Here is a 19,726-nt window from a genome sequence, read left to right as displayed (position 1 = left end):
TTGGCACACCCGGACCAAGAGAATGCATTTTTAGTGTCAATTAAAATGCCATCTGTGAACAGAATATGGAATCTCGAACCATAAAAACTAGAGTGATTGGCTGCATACTCCAGAGGGGCCAGCATGACTTTCCCCAACTATATAAATCAAAACATTCAGATCAAAGAGACAAAGGAGAAAAATGAGTGGTAAGACTCCCACTCCCTAAAATACCATAATTTAAAGAGAGCAAGGCAGGGAGAAGAGGGAGACATTTGCTTCTCAGAAATTTCTGGCAGGCGAAGGTGAATACTACACAGCAAGTAATACTAAACCTTCTCATTAGAGTCAGATGCCACAACTTGGATTCCTGTTTTAATAAAATACAGAAAAGGTCCTCTTTCTGGAGGTTATCAGGAGTTGTATTTGAAGTTCAATTCCTTAGACAAAATTATGACAAAGCTATGTTTTCCCCAGAAAAATCACCAAATTAACAAGAGGTACTACACTGGGCGGGAAAAAAGTGAGTCTCAGTAGGTGTAGGTAATAAAGATAAGAATGGCATAGAAAAAGGCAGGTTGCAGCTGCAGCTGCGTCTGTGCTGCCAAGGCAGGAGCACGCGGATGGGAGGAGATTTAGGGATTTTTCTGCCAAGGATGAGGACATCTAAGCATGTCTGATTCCAATTGGAGGGGAGGTGGGGGACAGGAACTAGGTACAACTTGCTGGAACTGATGACAAAAAATTCCCTTCTGGCACAGAGCTCATGGAAAGCAAATGCACAGATTTCCAGTAGTAGACTGCTTCCCACTTCTGGCAAGAGGCCAAGAAAAGATAAGGAGTTATGAAAAAAAAAAAGGCAAGCAAGAAAATGAACTGCTGATTAGAAGGTTAGCATTAACTATCACCCCTTCTACATTCCTGAGGCTCTTAACTTTGAAAACGCCCGTCCAAAAGATACCGGCGTTCTCAGGATGATTTCTACCTCCCGGTTTTCCCTCCCTACCGGAATACGTCCAGCGCTCTGGTTGCCCTGCCGCTTGTGGCACCAGCCATTTGCTGGCTGCAAGCGGGCAGGGACGGAGACAGAAGGGTTGGTGCTACTCAGACTTTATGCCCCAAAACAATTTTACACACACAAAAACCAACGGGGCTACAGTGAAAGCACATTAGGACAGGCAACAGTTTTCAAGGACAATTTCAATGACAAAGAAACCAAGAATACTTCCCTCTGAGCTTGATAGCACGTTTAAAGAAAAGCAACCCATCAGGGGCCAAGAGAGATTACAAAGGTACCTGGAAAAAGAAAATTCCAGAAGAAATATCATACTGATCTTCAATCATCTAAATCTATGTTCATGGTAAATTTCCTATTTGGAGCATGAGGCTAGATGAATTTAACAAGTATTAATTTATTTTAAAAATATTTTATAAATTTACTGCATGTTTTCTGACTCTAGAAATACATGTAATACAATTTAATAACATTGGTTTTTTTCCTTTAAGCTGGCCTCAACAGTCTATTTTTAGGAATAGAATAGTAATCATGATAAAATGTGTTTTGTCTTTTTTTTTCTGTAGATACAAGAAAACACAGTGCTACAATAAGGTGCTTAAATTTTAGTATTTTGTCAATTCCAATAAAACGCTGCACTAATATCAACTAGCAATTTCTAGAATCTCTGTCACCAAAATATAAAAGTGCTCTTAAAAACATATTGAACTCACCTGTCAAAGAAAAAAATTAATACCTCCCTCTCCTTTTGTTTTATTAGGCTGCAGCCAGGGAGGGTGGGACTGAGAACTGCAGAGGTCACACCAAATGCCTGATCACACACAAATGCATTAGAATCTGCAGCAGTTTGTCTCCATGATGATGGCCAACAAATTCACCCCTCACTGTATGCTGAGGGTAAAGCCAATTTTAATTTTTTGCTCCTTCTATGCTTCCTTATTAGAGAACAGAATTTCTCTTGTTCCCTTTACTCCTACAAGTTCAAGACAATGATTTACAGCCCAGCCCAAGTCCCCTGTTATGACAAGGTTTCTAATTACAGTGTCTGGCTGCATTATGAAGACAAAACCTGGACATTTTACATACTCACCTGTACAGCTGCCTTCCTGGTTAAAGTGTCCATCTGGGCACTGAGAGAGGCACTGGCCATCTAACAGGACATGGGAAAGCCGGCAGGCTGTGCAGTTATGGGGGCTCCTCCCTGCACACCTGAAACAGGACTGGTGGCAAGCTGGAAGAAGGATGAAGCATAGGAGACAGTCAGGAAAGCCACCATACGACAAGCACAGTAGCCCTGTCTCTTCAGTTAACGTTCCCGGGTTGGAACACGTTCTGCACTTTCTCTTCATTTTCCCAAGGACATATCTCACATACTTCTTCCTAAAGGCCAGGTCCCGCAAAGCAAGCATCTGTGGCACACAGATTAAGAAGGCATAAATGCCACAACACAGAAATAACCATTTATAGCTTCATACATTTCTCTCTTCCCAAGTTCTCATTCTCAGAGAATGTCGAATAAAGAATAGGAAGCCATAAAACAGGTTTTCTTCCCCCAGGACGGCTCCTCCACCGTCACTAAGCAAAGGGCTGCTTATCAGGCTGCTCAAATTAGAGAGAAAGGTGATGAAAGCTTTACTTATTGATTCCACAAAGGTTTATATGGTGCCTGCTTTCTGATGGAGGCTGGACATACCCAAGTAAGAAGAACTGTCCCAAATTTTGAGCTGCTAAAACTAGCTGCATCAATAGACTCACAAGCAAGTAATTGGAATACGATGAATGGGAGATAGAGTATAGCACAGAAAATAAGAGCATCTCATTGTAACTCTATGTGACCTTGATTAAAGTATGTAATTTCTCAAGGCTCCTACTTCCTTGTGTATAAAATGAGAATAAAAACTATATATACTGCATGGGGTGCTGTGGACACTAATTGGGTTGATACATGTGAAGTTCTTAGGATAATGCTAAACACATAGTAAGAGTTTAATAAACCTTAGTTATAATTATATTACCATTAAATGGTATGCTACAAGGACCTGTAAGTATAAAAAGAAATGTGGAAGCAAAGAGAAAGAAAACACCTCTGCTTGCCTACATCTGACTTTTAAGAGTAAAGAAGATATGTGCATCATTTTCCAAGGGTGGCCAGTGTATTTATCATGCTTTTTTATTTTCTGTTTCTGATGCTTTGACATCATGGGCCTTGGTGATCCTGGAGAGACTGCCCCTTCCAGGGCTAGCCAATTTCTAGAGATGGGAAATGACTAGCCTTTGAGTATGCCTTCGAGTGCTAACGAACCAGTTCAGAGTACACCATCACCTTCTCTACAGGCTGTACACTCAGGACCACTATCACTTAATCACTCTAGTGCCAGGTATCTGGCAACTAGAAACAGCCACAATATCCTAGAGCCCACTGACGTTATTCAAACTGGCCAATCCTGAGCCTGTTTACCCTGCCTCACTTGTTCTTTCCCATGAGAACACAAACAAAGGCTCTTGTCCACGTTGTCCCCTCGCTCCCTCCTGTGTTGCCTCTCCACAGACTGATGTGTCTCTTCTTCTTGGGAACTGTGACTAACGAACTATCTTTTCAATAGCCATTATCTCCTAATCTGTTGGCCTCACCATACCTGAATAATAATACGACCTACATCATGAAACAGCCTGATATTTACCTCCAATCATTCGTTCATTCATTATTAAATGTCAAAGAAATCTAGGTGCTAGGGTACCAATAGTGAGTAAGACAAAGATCTGGTTCTTACCCACGTGGATGACCACATGCATTTTGGGCAACCTTCTGTGCAATGGACAAGATCCACCAACTATAGGGACACCACCTGCAGTCTCCTCTTTGCCTCCCCTGCCACCTCAACCAAACACCCAGAAGACTTACAGAGCAGCAGCTTGGAAGAACTAGATATAATTTGACACCACTGAGGTACCCATTTCCACCAACCCCCAATAAGAATGTAACATACATCTTTGGTATACGCGGGGCTGACAGAAGTCAGAAGTCTGATCCAGCAGTACCATTTGTTACAGCATTAAACTATTGGTCCTTGGCTGGTATGTGGCAGCTGTCCTAAGTCTTCTAGTGCTCTCCTGCAGCATGGCCCTATCCTGACACCCTGCCTCTTCCATAAACCTAAAGGTTTAATAACACCTGTAACAAGGATTCCCCAGGATCTTGTTCCTGTCCTAAGGCCAGTGCCCATTCTGACTGGGCAGTATTCTTGCCCTACTGGTTGATAAATACTTTAACTATCATCTTTGAATATACTGTAGAGCTTTATATCTAGTCAACAGTATTTATTACTATATGAAAAACAGAGCTAGAGCCCCAATTTTTAAAATAATTTTTTTTTCCTAGATGGCTCTGTTAGCACAAGTCACAGTTAGGAATTTTTTCCCAAATATTTTCAGAATCACTGTGAAAATATTTCCTCTTTAAAAAACAAATAGATAAACTGATATTTAAGTAAATATTATCAAAGAAGGGTACACATTAGCCCATTATTTAAGACATGTTTAACACAAAATGAAACAGCACGTAGTGGAAAGTAAAGTAGTAGTATTTAAAAAACCAGCTAAATTATATTGTCAACACAAAGCTTTCCAGGATGATTTGGGTAAGCAACTAGAAGCAATACAATATTTTCTACTTAAATATACCTATGATAATACCAATATGTTTATATTAGTCTTTACAAGACTGCTAAAATCCCTAGCTCTTCCTGTTACACCTTCCTAATAAACAGGAAATCAAAGCATATCATTGCAGAATTAAAAACTAGAAAAAGATGAATTAATGCATTACGATCACACAGCATATTTTATTTCATTTCATTCGGTCATAAAGTCAATGTGATAACCTGGACCAATGTGAAAAAAAAATTACTGAATTATATAAGGAAAGCAAACAGGACAAACACGTTGAAAGGCCGATGGGCCAAGATTTCTAGGACAAAGTCCTTTTGCCACCCACCAGATTTTAAAAATAAGCCTCAATGAACATCACCATGGCAAACTTCAGAATTTCCTTCACTGGAAATGTTTAAGAACCAAGTAGATAAAGAGCTGGTTAGTTGCCATGTGGCACTGAGGGGAAAGGATAAACTGGGTGACCATTCTCTCGAAGTATTTTTTTCTGTATAATGCTCAGTTTCTGTAAGTGCAGTCATTTGCATCTGCATCTTTAAAATGATCTTATAAAACTCCAATTCTGTGCTGGTTGTGGAAATGTCTACACTATCTCAGCGACTTTTATGAGCTTTATCATTCTGTGGAAGCTGTTTTCATAGCAAGAGTTCTAGATTGAAGTCTAAGATCCTTCAAGGAAGACTAACTCCATTACAGGGCATATATAGAAGAGATTTGAAAGATATTCTATGAATAATTTGTCCACGTAGTACTATATTTCTAGAGAGTGGCTTTCCAGTTGACGGCTAAGTATATTTCTGAAGAAGCAAAACTGAGCTGCTTAAGCACTAAGTATCGACACTAAAAGTGTCCTTAGATGGTTGTAAAGTCCAGTTGGCCTGGATAAATTTACCTAAATTTATCTAAAACAATTAAAACATATCAATTTTTGATCATTCTCTTTTCTATTTAAATTTCAGACAATGAACACTACTTCTTTTTTCTATTTATTGGCATAAAGAGTGGTCTAGCATCCCTACTTTTATATTATATAAAATTTTCTGGCTTTTCATGTCAAAACACTTTTGGGGGTAGGCTTCTTTCAAATTATGATGTAAATATAAAAATCCTCTAAGATATACAGTAGGAGTATACTGTCATAAGGGATGAAAATTGAAATGAATGAGGTCAAATAAAATCGATCTCTCCCTTTCCCTCACCCTCCTTTTTCTTCTTTTTTCTTTTTTAAATGAATATGATTTAACCTATTCCTCCCCCCTGCCCTCCCCCCACACTAGATTGGGAATGCTTTAAGAGTAAAAATTACATCTTTTCCATCTCTGTGATCCCCTTAGTACCTATTGTAATCCCTGCCCCCATCATGTCGTAAATTCTCAATAAATGAATTCCTGCGGACTGGATGGGTGGGTAGGTAAGCGATTTGGCAGGCGGATGGGCAGACGAAAACACTGGCAGCATACTCTTCTAATTCTTTTATCTCTTTGATCATTTCTTTTTAGCCTTTCTCTGTTTATGTCATGGGAATTGGAGCTTCCTAAAATTGCTGCCTTTTTTCTTCTCATTCTTGGGCAAACTTATGGCTTACATGCTGAGGGGAGGTGTCCCAATTTATGTATATATTTCTGACTTTTACCCTGAACTCCAATCACATAGATCTAACTGCCTAGGGGATATCTCCACATGGCGTTTCATCGGTATATCATACTCCTCATTTCTAAATACTACTCACTACCATTTCCAAGCTCAGTCCATATCTACTTAGTGTAAATTATGACAGCACACTCCTTCTATCCAAAACTTTACTCATTATCTACCCCCAATCCTACATTGTACCCCTACTTGGACTTTCTCGTGCATTTACTGTCGTGCTTGGTAGCCCTGCCATTCACCAAGTCTCTCATGCTGAAAACATTAGATCTATTTATCCATCACCACAACACATCCAAAATATATTGATTTTTACTTCTTAAATCTCTGTTACATCTATCTCAACTTAACCATCTCCCTGACCCCTTAGTGTAGGCCTTCAGCATTACTCACGATGTGGATTAGTGCAGTTATTTCCTAACCAGTCCCACTCTATTTATCTCCATTTAGCTGCCATACAACCACTAGACAGATCTTTATAAAATGCTAATTAACATGGAAGCAACCAAAGTTTACTACAATAGATGATTGGATAAAAAAGTTATGGTACATATGTACAATGGAATATTACTCAGCTATAAGAAGAGATGAAATAAAGCCATTTGCAATGACATAGATGGACCTTGAGATACTCATGCTAAGCAAAATAAGCCAGACAGAAAAAGTTGAAAACCACATGATATCACTTATATGTGGGATATAAACCTAAAAGCAACAAATAAAGAGGACAAACAGGCAGAGACTTATGGACATGGACTATAGACTAGTGGTTACCAGAAGGTAAGGAGGAGGAGGGAGGGAGAGGTAGATGGGGTAAAAAGGGTCAAATACGTGGTGACAGAAAGAAATCTAACTATGAATGTATATATATGCCTTACTGTTGAATTGTACACCTGAAATTTACTGAATTTTGTTAACCAATGTCACCATAATAAAAAAAAATAAGAATAAATAAGAATAAAGGAGAAGAAAATGCTAATTGACCAAATTATTCCCTATTCGAGATCTTTTAATGGTTCTCCAATTCCAATAATGTCAACTCTAAAATCCTTAGCACAGCACATAAAGCACTTTATGACATGACTCACCCATGTCTCCAGTATCATTCCCCATGATTTACCACTTTGGAACTTACACTGCAGGAATACCAAATACACTGTACTTCTCCCAATATGCCAGGCCTTTGCATTTGCTGTTTGCTTGGCCTAGAATGCCCCTTCCCACCTTCTTCCCTGGTGAACAATTATTAATTCTTCAACAGCCTGAGATGTAAAGTCTTCCCTCTGCAAATCTTTTCTCGTACACTCTCCCACAGAGAGTCAGTCTCCTTTATTTGAGTTCTTTCTGTGTATTGTGCCTATTGACATTCCAGCATGTATCACGTTCTTTTAATTACTTGTTTAAATGTCAGTCTCCCCTACTTGATCATGCTTTCCTTAAGGCATGGTCTGTATCTTTTTCATCTTTCTATCCCCAAAGCCTAGCACACTCATGCTATAAAAGCAAGAAGTAGAATGTGAAGAATATTGAATATTACCAGAAGGCATGCATTTATATAGCTTATGTCAGCACTCTAAAGACTACATTAAAGAGTGTTGCTTAATATAGAAGACATATCTTTTATTCAATTAATGCAAGGGAATCCCAACTTCATAAATTGTAACATACTCTTAAGCTGAGCAGGCAGGCTCTTGCCCATTTATTTCTTTAATTAAAACTCTTTGCCTTAAGGCCTTTGGTAAGTCTTAGCAACAACTAAATAGATCAAAATACTCACAATATACTTTATTTCTTCCATTTCACCTGGAGAAAGTTAATTAATTGACCAAAATAATTGGTGAATTTTTTATTTAAAAAAAAATTGGTGCTCCTATCCAAGATGGTGACATAGCAGGCCCTTGAGCTCACTTCCTCCCATGGACACATCAATCTACAGCTATACATGGCACAATTCACTTTGAAAGAAATCCAGAAACTAGCTGAGCAACAGGCAAAGGAGAAAAAACCCTTATCAAACAGTAGGAAAGCCTGAAGCAGTCTCGCCATAAACCCAGAACAGCAACATGCATTTAGGACTCCCAGTTCTTCCCTGAGGAGCAAAGGGTCTGAACTCAACATATACTGCCCCAACCTTGAAGACTTCCACCAGAGGGTCCCCAAAACTCTAGCTCTGAAAGCCAACAGGACTTGTGCCCACAAGATCCATAAGACTATAGTAAACAAAGAAACAGTTCTTAACAGCCTGCAAAACTTGTAGTGGTCATTCCCTCATGGCTCAAGGCAGAGGCAGCAGTCAGACATGCCCATCTCCCAGTCTTTTCCCTGAAAGAGACATATTTGCATATCTTAAAAGCTACAGCCTGAAGGTTGGGCTTCTAATTTAATAACACTGTGTGTGATCGTCTTCTGAGACCCGGGAGGCTCACAGACACCTTAATCACACTCTCAAGACCTGTGGAAAGAGCTTGTGCACACGTCTGATGCCTGGAGTTTACAGCTTCCACCAAGGGAGGACACACCTTTGATAGGGTGGCTCTGATGGCCAGTGTGGCTTCAGGTGGTGGGTTCAACAGGACTGCAGCAAACCGACGAACAGCTCTTATGGGGCTATTCTCCCAGGGCTCAGTGTAGAGGGAGGGACAGAAACAGCCATCTCTCAGTGTTCCTCCCAAAGAGGTATTTTTACATACTTTAAAAGTTGCTGCCTGAAGATCAGGCTTTCAATCAGCCTGCATCTAGGTTCCACCTGAGATCCTCCCCTTTGGGGCACTGACAGGTCTTGGCACACCCTCATCTACTGGGAGCCATGAAGAACAAAAAAGCTGCTTGGGCAATCACAAAGGTTTCAGGGACAACTAAGAGCGAAGGCAGCTGAATGATAAGGTCCAGAGAAAGACAGTGATTATGGGGTGGGCAAGGTATGGGGAAAATAGGTGAAGGGGGTCAAAAAGTATAAACTTCCAGTTATCAGATAAATAAGTCCTAAGGATGTAATGTACAGCACGGTGACTACAGTTAACAATACTGTGTCGTATCTTTGAAAGTTGCTAAGAGAGTAAATCTTAAAAGTTCTTATTATACACACCAAAAAAAAAATAATAATTCTGTGTGGTGGTCAATGTTAACTAAACTTATTGTGGCAATCATTTCTCAATACATACATATTATCAAATCATGTTATATACCTTAAATGAATACATTATTTATCAATTATAGCTCAATAAAACTGGAAGAAATTATTAAAACTGATATCAAATGTATAAATTTTGTGCCGTGTACCGCCCCCCCCACTGCCCCCACAAGTAAGACTTAGCTTAAGGAAGAAGCACTATCTTCAAGACATAAAAAGAAGGCTTGGAAAAATTTAGTTGCTAAAATTTCCCTGATGTTTACCTTATTCTAAGTATAATGAAAAGGCCGCTGTCGTAGGGATGGGAGACCACTGTGATGTTTGTTACCTCTGCATTCTTTTTTTAAAGCAGAGTTTCCACTGACACAGTTCATTTAAAAATATGTAAGTAAAATACTTTATTGTAGTACAGAGTTCATTTTTAAAATAAAACTTGTAATTTCCTCAAAATTATAACATCTTGAACCTCTTGCTGAACTATGTGGGAATTGAACAAATCCATCATTAATTTGCCACAGAATCGGGGCAATTACATGGCTAAACTAATCATCCTGACTGTGTTTATATCCCTTCCTGGTCGCCACTGCCAAATTGTTGACATGGTGATTGAACTGCATCATTAATTGAGATGGCCTGGCCTGAAATTAAATTGTAAAGCTCTAGTGTAACATTAAGAACAAGGCATCTGCGCTTGAAAAGAAGAAAATTTTTCCTATGCAACTATGTATTAGATCCCAGATCCTCCGTTGCTAAATTATTCTTAGTTGGTTGTTTCTAAGCCTCACTTTTTTCATCTATAAAATGGGAGCAAATGTAAAAGCCAAATAAAATACTTGGTTATAAGGAATTTATAAACTATAAGGCGATATATATATGTGTGTACGTAGTATACATAAATAATTGTAAGAATCTATGTCAAAAGATTAAAAGAGGTTATCTCAAGACAGAAAAGTCGTAAGTAGGATTTACAGATAAAATAAAGAACGTCAAGTTAAATTTGAATTTCAGGTAAACAATGAACAATATTTTAGAATATCTCAGGCAATATCAGGAACAAACTTATAGAGAAAATTCATTTTTTATTTGCAAAATATTTTTATTGCCTAATTCTGTATTTTTATTTGCTAAATCTGAGTAACCTAGTAATAGATTTTTTAAATCTATATTTGTTTAAGTTTCTGTAAAATATGTAATGCATGCAATGATAAGAAATAAACATTGGAATTTTTTTATAAACTGTTTTAGTTCAAAAGAAGCATAACAGTGATAAAGTGATGTGCTTATCCTTCTTTAATAAGAGGCTTTCCTTACTTACACTATGGTTCATGGACCAGGGGCAGCAGCTTCATCTAGGAGCACGTTAGAGATACTCACACTCAGACTCCACCCCAGACCTGCTATTTCTGAGTGCACATCTTAACAAGATGCCCATGAGAAGCTCTGCTCTAGAGACTGCAACTAAAAGTTAAACATTCTAAATAGCTGAATCCTTTAAAAGAAAGAAAAGATCCCAAAAAAGAGTGGGAGGAGAATCTGAGGCAGAGTTGAGCAACCTGCGCTGATGCTAGGAACATCAGTAGGAAAGATGGGAGGCCTCCCAGTGACAGGAGCTCCAGGCCCTTCGCAGTCCATGCACTCTGGGCTGCCATGTGCACTGGGCTGCACACTCACTAAATGACTCCTGGGTGGCACCGGTCAGATAAATGCCCATGAACATGTGCCCTTGGAGTTGTGCAGCAGCACAGCTCACCCAGCTCTACCCTAGAGACCTCACGTAGGCCTGCAGGAACTCAGAGAGGCATGGAAAGCTAGTGCGAGAAGATGGATGAAAAAGTAAGGGATGGTTTTTTGATATTGTTTTGGAAGGCTTCGGTTTTTATTAATTTGTAATTTATTTTGTATTATTTGGGCAAGGGAGCCAATGGGTGTTTCTTGGATTTTGTTGTCTTTTTTTTTTAACTTGAATCTGTCAATGCTAGCAAACAATCAGTTAAACAGAGTGAGAGCAACTCTAGATAAAATTGTTAAAATCCTTCTTTCAATGAATCCTAAATATTTAATTAACATTCACGATTTTTGTGAACTACCAAATACCTCCAAATTGTCTTACAATCAGTAACAGACTGTTGTTTGTACCAGCCACTCTTTGGAAACATCGAGGCCACGTGAAAAAGAAGTATAATGTCAAAGCTCCATCTTCTGAAGTACCCAAGTTCGTTTCGGAGAATGAGCCAAAAATAGAGGACAAACACATGCAGGTGGCTGTCCTCATCTTGCCAGAACACTTCTGCTTTGGAGCGCACCTCAACCCACGCCTTCTTTTCCCTCATTACCCCGTGTAGGCGTCACAGCACAGACCACTAGCCAAGTATATGCCATTGGTTTTGTTGTTGCTGTTGTTTCTTTATTACCTGTTTCTTTACCTATTTATTTATTACCTATTTATTTATTACCTATTTTTTTATTACCTGTTTCTGTCACTAGAATATAAATTCCACGAGAGCAAAAATTTCACCTGACTCATTCATGAGGACACTCCCAGTGCCTAGACAATGCCTGGAACCCAGGAGACACTCCATAAACTTTTATAGAAGAAATGACTAAAAACAACTGTCCTTCAATTACTAATAAACAATGTTCTCTTTGGTCTCTGTTTGTTAATTTTATATTTTTCTATCTTTCAATCACAGTTTTGGATTTTATACAAATATCTTGATTTTTTTTTTTTTTTTTTTTTTTTTTTTGCTTCATCTTCCACTAGATAATTCCTGAGTTTGTTTTATAACTCAGAGTGGAAACTTTCGTAATAACTCTGACACTATTTCAGACTCTAAGTAAATTGCTTCTTCCTATAATGCATCTGCTTCTCACTTTCATTAGCTGCAGTAATATTCTAATCACTCCGTGCTGCAGTCTCAAAGAAAGGAAGAGAGTTCCAGAAAACAGTTGTTTTTCCCTTCCTTATAGAGAAGCACTTGAGATCAAAGGTGCTATAAAATAAACTCTCAATGGCATACACACCCAAACTCCAACCTTTTTAAATGTTCTGCAAAGCAGCAAGGGTATTTCTGGGAATATGTGAGAAGGAGAGCCCAAGGAAATCTCATAACACTCCCAGGTCCGATTTCATAGACAACACTTGGGCAGAATCGAAAATGGAACAGATTGTGGGAAGGCAGAAAGGCTTCCACAGATATGGGTTGAGTGACAGGAAATACATCAATCAACACACTCAATACTCAGGTACAGTTGGAAACAATTGATGGCTGCATTCTGTTTCCCAATGGAATCTTGGGCAACTCAATTAACCTCTTTCTGCCACATTCTCATCACTTATAAATTGAGTACAACAATCTATCTAGCAGAGATTGCAAAGGGATTTGGTAATAAATGGGAGTAGACAGATGTATGTGTGATACCTGATAATATTATGTTAACTAGCATGAAATCATGGGGCTACTAGGATCAAGGGGTCATTCCAGTCCTTTCATGGGGGAACATAATTAAACCATTCCAGAAGGATTAAATTCTAATTTTTTTTTAAAAAGTATCTGTACAAAAGGATTCCCAGAAAACACCCCCGTTTCAAGATGCTTTTTTAAAATCGAAACTGTCCCAAATCTACAGCCTTAGTGTGCTGTGTTTCTGCTCCTTGAGCAATCACAATACGGTAGCATCCTGCTTTAGAGTGTGGATATTGGAGTTAAACTGACTTATGTTCCCACCCTGTGCTGGCTGCATGACTTTGAGCAAGTTACAACCTTAACATCCTCCAGCCTGTTCTTTTCTAGTTGTCCCATTGTCTCATAAGGTTGATATCAGGACTGAGTGAAAAAGCAAGTAAGGTACTTTTTACAGTTCCTGGCTCATGGTGTAGTTATCAAATCAACAGTAACATTATTATCTGGATGAATAACCTTGGTCACTTTAATTTTAATTTTACAGCATAACTTTAAAAGTGTTAAACATTTCAAATTTAAAATAATATTCAAAATTGTAGAAAGGAACCAATTACATCGATTAGACTGGGAAGATTTCTTCTCAATCTCTCTTGGGATCAGAGGGGAAGACTCTGATGTGTGATGTGTGCCTTCGGAAGGCACTGGGACTCTCAGCAGCAACAAAAATTCCTGCATTTCACAAGTGACTATGGAAACAGAGCCAGGGGAGTTTAAGGGACCACAGTTGAGTTTGGACAATGTATATCTGGGCAGAAACAAGGATATCTGGAGAATACTGACCCTTGCCCAATTTTTAGGCACTGTGTAAACCACCGAGGATCAGGAAATTACCTCTATAATATTCCTAAATACCTGAGCATATGGACTAAAATTTATATCAATTGAGCATGGGGGCTTTACAATTTCCGAAGCACTTTCACACTCCTAACCTTCTTCAGTCCTGGTAAAAAGTCTGTGTGAAAGAGAATCATCCCTGTTCTAATGCAGTGAATGCAAAGGCTCAGAGAGCTCAAGAGTCTGGCCTGCGGATTCTGTATTCCAATTTTACATACTTCTTACTATGCCGTATGACTCACTGCATACAAAATCTTTTACGTTAACCTTGAAATCCAGCATTTCCATGTGAGGGTGTATTCTAGTGTAAATTGGAAGCCACTTTAACAAGTGGGCCTGTAGTATATAAAATCGAATATGCAGCATGCTTACAGTAATGTTGCAAATATAAAAACTCAAAGCTATGTATAGAAAAAAACTCAGACATATTACAGCAAAATAGCAAAGGCAATTGGCTTTAAGTGTTAAGTGGTGGGCAGATTATTTTTCTACTTTTTTCTACATTCAAAATTTCCTTTAATGAACATGTTATGTTTACAACAAGAAATATCAGTAATGGATTTTTTTTTTCAGGTAGCTTGAGAGTTAAATAATTTGCCCAACAGCAAGGCAGCTTCTTTTAGGAGCAGAGAGGGGCCTGCCACCCTTACTTCCTCCAAAATTACACACACACACACACACACACACACACATATCCTTCATCTCCTCAACCACCCACAGATGGCCTGGCTACTAAGTCAAATAATTCAGGATGGCATCAATTTTCTATAGATGATATGCTAAAGCAATGGCAGGAATCACTGCTAAATTTTGACAGAATCCAGATCTTGCCCTGAATGGATTAATTCATATTTAGAGTAGCAAATGAAAAAAAATAATAAATTATTATTCTTATAATGAGCACTGGGTCTTTCTTAACTACTCAGACTAGTCTCTGAAAGAATTCCTGAGAATTCCTGAGAGTTCAGAAGTCTGGAACTTCTGATAGTATGACTTTGGGGACAGTGGGGTAAAAGGAACTAGCTCTTTCAGATCATCTATTATTCACAATGGGAAGAAGGACATCAGGGGGCCATTCTTTTGCATGTAAGTCTTCTGCTCCACCACTCTTTTGTGAAAACAAAGGTCTTCCTGGCTGTGGTTCCACCTCTCAGCCGGGATCTCTCAAGAGGTTAGGCCCGGAAGCCACCCGACGTTTTCTCAAATCACGACTACTCACCTTCACACAGCCCTGTGTTCTCCAAGTAAAATTGGGTTCTACACTGGGATAGACATTCACCAGAGGTGATGTTTGCCCCAGACAGCTGCTCAACTTGCAGTGCTTCCTCTGGCTTCTTACACTGGGTACAGTGAGAGCGCTCTGGACCCACACAAGTCAGACAAGAAGAATGACAGGCTGCCAATAGAAATAAAATGCAGAGAACAATCCAAGGATCAAATATATGTTACGACCAAGGGGAATCTATCATTAAATCAAAACCACTTAGAAAAGTTCACCAGAAACATCCTGTCAGAATATTGTTTTTCTAGTGTTCTATATAAAGTATGAGTGATAATAATAATATCTGTGAAGGAGCAAAGTGAGGGTGATGTTAACTAGTTACATCTCTCAGGTCCTATTAGGGCTGCCTGGCTAGATCATTAAAAAAAAAAAAAAAAAGTAAACTGGACAATATTGACCCAAAGCTATGCACAGAAGAACACATTTACAGAATGACAGCTTAACAGTATGTCCTCAGCTTTTGTTGAAGACTTTTAAGAAGCATGAATAGAAAAGCTATTACTGTAGTTTTTGCAAAAATCATCATTGCGTCATTGTCCATTATGTCATCCATCACCCACTATTTAGGGGTCCAGATAACAAATTCCTCTTAGAATTTATGTCAAGAAAGGCTGCTTTTCAAAACAAGGAAGAGGTCTCTTTTGAGCAGCACCAAGAATTTCACAATCCATCACAGTTTCTTGTTTTCCCTGGCTATTGGTGAAAATCCGAACCAAATACAGTACTTGAATTATCTCATGCCCACGTTTCAATGCAATTAATTCTCTTTTAAAAGACTCACTATATTTTCCTTCTCAGAATATTTATTGCAGTTGCCTGTTTTAAACACGTTTTTCTTCTAACTATTCTCAAACTTTTTTCTAAGGTGTCCTACATATAAATAAATATAAATTAATTTCACTTAATTAAAGTGAATGTCCTAGTTTCAAAAGGCTCAAATGTACTGCCCTCCCAATAAGCCCAAAGCCTTTTTTGGTAAACAGCTATGTAAGATTTTCCATTTTACCCAGCCTAGAGGCATTGCTAGTGACTCTCAGTTTGCTCAGCAATATCATTAACAAAAAAGAGGTTCTTCAGGGAAAAAGAAAATGAAGACTAAGAAAAACATTAGCAATGCTAGGAAAATAGAAAAAAGAGAAAATAAGAGTGTTTTTTGTTTTAATGTACAGAAAAGAAAAATAACATTCCTCTCAAAGAAAGCCAGAAAAATCATAAACTTTTGGTGTCTTCACAAATGTTCAGATGTGATCTTTCAGATTATCTCGTGAAATGGAAAAAAGCATATAATGTATGCATAGCCATAGAAGATATCCCAGAGGAAAAATTGTACTGAAAAGTAACTGAAATTGACATCTTTGTGACGGGAAAGGCTCTTAAGCATAATGATGACACCAACGATACCTTTGCAGACCCTATGGTCAGGGTAGAAGCTCTCTCCACAGGTGGGCAGACAGTAGCCTTGGCGCAGAGCCTGGGGGTGGGCGCAGGCTGTACACTGAGAGGCCCTTGGTCCAGAGCAGCTGGCACATGAGTTATGACAAACTGAGGAAGAGAATGAGAGGGAAACACAAAGGGACTGAGGTGACCAAAGAGCTCACTTCTTGACTGGGCTCCTAATGGGCTAGGAAGCCCCCTCCTCTATCACCCTCAATCTCCCTTCAGTTCTCACACCAAATCAAGGGAAAAGATGTATCAGGAGGTGATTATAATTCCCAGAACTGCCCACATTGCCCTTTCTCCATCTTTTATCCATGTTCTATTATTTATTAGCTACCCTTTATTTAGTGTTTGTATTAAATGTTTTACATGTATCGTCACTTTTATCTTCATAGCAACATTATGAGGTAGGTATTATTCACCTCATTTTATAGATGAAAAAAAGTGAGGTCTTGGGAAGTTAAAAAATTTACTCAAGATCCAAGAGCTAATTAGTAGCAGGGCTGGGATTTAGCCCTGAGTCTGTCTGAACATAAAACTCCTTACTTGAATAAAAATGAATAGAAAGTTCATAGGTCTGAGTGTTGGGAGCACTGGAATTTTGACCGGCTTATCCACTAATTTATCTATGACTCTTGCCAAGTGTAGGTCTCTCCAAGCCTAGTTTCCTCAGCTACACACAGTAAGAGGTTGGACTAAATAATCATTTAAGGTACTTCCAGCTTGGACATTCTGGGATTCTAAGTAAGAATAACATTTAAGAATCTGACCATTACATATGACAATGTCAGACACACATATCCCCTGCTTTGGTTCTGGGTGGTAACAGTGGGACATCTCTGACCCCGAGAGATATATGGTACCATAGCCTGTCCTAAAGGACAGGAGATACTGGAAGAAGGTTCCAAAAGACAAGAGTCAGGAGCTGGGAGAGGGGAGTGTAGAGATAGAATGAGACTCTTAGGGGCAGAATGCTGAAGAAAAGAGACCAACACTGGATAAGTACCAAGGTTGGCAGACAAAGGGAAAATTGATAAGAGATTGAGGGACAGGTCTGAATATCTGTCATCAAAATACACTAGGTAAAAGTGAGGATGTAAGGAGGGGCAATCAAGTTGTTCTAGGCAGCAATTAGTTCCCAGCGTTGCCTATAAGGAAAGCTACAAGTCAAGCACATATAAGTTAAAATTAACAAAGTCTCAAATGGGAACGTTTGATAGTTTAAGTTGTGTAAGTCTGAAAGAAACAATATATAAATAGCACATAAAACCAAATTTTCAATAGATACAGACTTGGTTGATATTATATTTGTGGTGTGTTATAGTTGTCAATACATGTGTTTATAGATGAGGAATGACTCTGTAATACCTACAGCCTAAGTTGGTGATGGTTTATAAGTACATACAGACTGTATGAAGATCTTAAAGATGTTCTTGGCATTTCAGAAAGACAAAATGATCTCTAATGATGACTGATGTGCATAAGTCTTTTATTTAATCACTCTAGTTCCTCAGCATCCACCCATATCTCCAACTCCCATACCAAATACACATAGGTTCTATAATGAAAAAGTTATTCCTTTTAATTTGGTATTTTCCCAACATATACACAAATTCCCAAGTGAGCAGCATAAAGCTGCTCATAAAGCAGCATAAAAATGTTGATGGTGACCCATGTCTTACCTTTGCATCTGCCAGTGGCATCAGCGTAGTACCCACCAGGGCATTCAGAAATGCACTTGCCATCGTGCAACACTGTCTTTTCAGAACAGGTAAGACATCGCGGACTACTGGAGCCACAACTCTTACAGGATTGGTCACAAGCTAAGGGGAAGGAAAACTCATCAGAGAAAGTCAATAGCTAGCCAAGAGAGCAAAGAAGTCTATTTTTTACAACGTCCACAGTTGGTATCGACAGAGTAATCTCATTCTCTGGCTGTTCAGCTGAGTTCTGTCTCCTTGATTCCAACATTTCAAAGGACTCTGCACTTTCTGGTTTCACAGTTGAAGAACCAAAGAATTATTCATCACTAAGCATAACAAATACTCTGAGGCACACTCCCCAGTGTATCCAATTTAATAAGGGATTTAAAGTTTAAATGGCCTTAAAGGTAGAGTTGCCAAGTTTACCAAATAAAAAATACTAGATGCCCAAATAAGTTTAAATTTCAGATAAATAATGAATAATTATTTAGTTTGAATTTGTCTCAAATATTTCATCCTTTATCCGGCTACCCTAGTTGGACAGAGAATTCAGAAACTCAGAGGTCTACTTAGCAAAGCCATGATACAAAAATTATGTTGAGTGGGTGGCTCCATAGTGTAGTGGTTAGCATGTTTGCTTTACACGCAGAAGGTCCTGGATTTGTACCCAGGTGGAGCCATGGGCCAGGCCCTGGTGGCACCAGACCCCGGGTGAGCCAGGCCCCGAGTGCATGCCACGAGTGCATGCCACAAGTGCATGGGAGGAGACGCACCGCCTTCAGAGATCCAGTTCTGAAAAGGGAGACAGCAACATCCATAGGTCAGGGGTGGAAGTGGGGAGTGGGGGGAATTAAAGAGGGGGAAAAAGAATTATGTTGAAATTGTTGAACGTCACACAATCTTCCAGGGTCTACTCATTCACTTAGTCACTCATTTAGCGCCCAAAACATTTCTTAAGCTCTGTGCCAGGTACTGTGTCAAATTAACTTGGTCTTTGCTTTAAGGGGCTTATGAATCTAATGGAGGGAAAGAAACATATATAATATTAGAAATATTACAGTTACCACTCAGATTGGTTCACACAGGTACAATGAAAATTCCAAAATATGTGTGACGGGTAGGAGGTATAAAAGGTCAAGAAAGGATTCATATAAGAAGCGATCCTTGAACATTGCCTTGGGAAGTGAGTCAGAGCATGCCTTGCGGATGGGAATGTAATCCTGGTTGAAGCAGTGAGGCAAGGAAAGGCCAAGAGTCTGGCAAAAGCCTGGGCTGTCCAGGGAAAGAACAGCTCCACTTAGCTGGACAGGGCCAGATCATATAAATCTATAAGCCAGACTCTAAAGTCTAGATTCTCATCCTGTGAAAGGAGCCCCTGCCAAGTTTTAAAAACAATAGAAACACAGCCATGTTTGGGTATAAAATCACTTTGGCTTTAGTTTGGAAGATAGTTTGGAGGGATGAGGAAGGAGAGTTGGGGGCCTAGTTGTAAGACCATGGAAATGCTCACAGAATATGATCAAGGGTTGAATCAAGGCTGTGGAGGAGATGATAGATTTGACATCTACG

At 39.0% G+C, this 19,726-nt stretch overlaps 1 protein-coding gene across 1 annotated transcript in view; it reads right to left on the bottom strand.

The window, feature by feature from the left end:
- Positions 1–19,726, bottom strand: part of FRAS1 (Fraser extracellular matrix complex subunit 1) — a 421,815-nt gene that overhangs the window by 174,627 nt on the left and 227,462 nt on the right. Inside the window, exons 16-19 of the mRNA XM_011360633.2 lie at positions 18,137–18,277; positions 16,419–16,559; positions 14,955–15,131; positions 2,085–2,225 (exon numbers count right to left, since the gene is read on the bottom strand). Of these exons, the coding sequence (XP_011358935.1) occupies positions 2,085–2,225; positions 14,955–15,131; positions 16,419–16,559; positions 18,137–18,277 (600 nt within the window). The remainder of the gene's footprint in view (positions 1–2,084; positions 2,226–14,954; positions 15,132–16,418; positions 16,560–18,136; positions 18,278–19,726) is intronic.

This window comes from Pteropus vampyrus, unplaced genomic scaffold (assembly GCF_000151845.1).
Source record: "Pteropus vampyrus isolate Shadow unplaced genomic scaffold, Pvam_2.0 Scaffold56, whole genome shotgun sequence".
Lineage (NCBI taxonomy): Eukaryota > Metazoa > Chordata > Mammalia > Chiroptera > Pteropodidae > Pteropus > Pteropus vampyrus.
The sequence above is the reverse complement of the archived record's forward strand: the minus strand, read 5'-3'. Positions and strand labels throughout refer to the sequence as shown.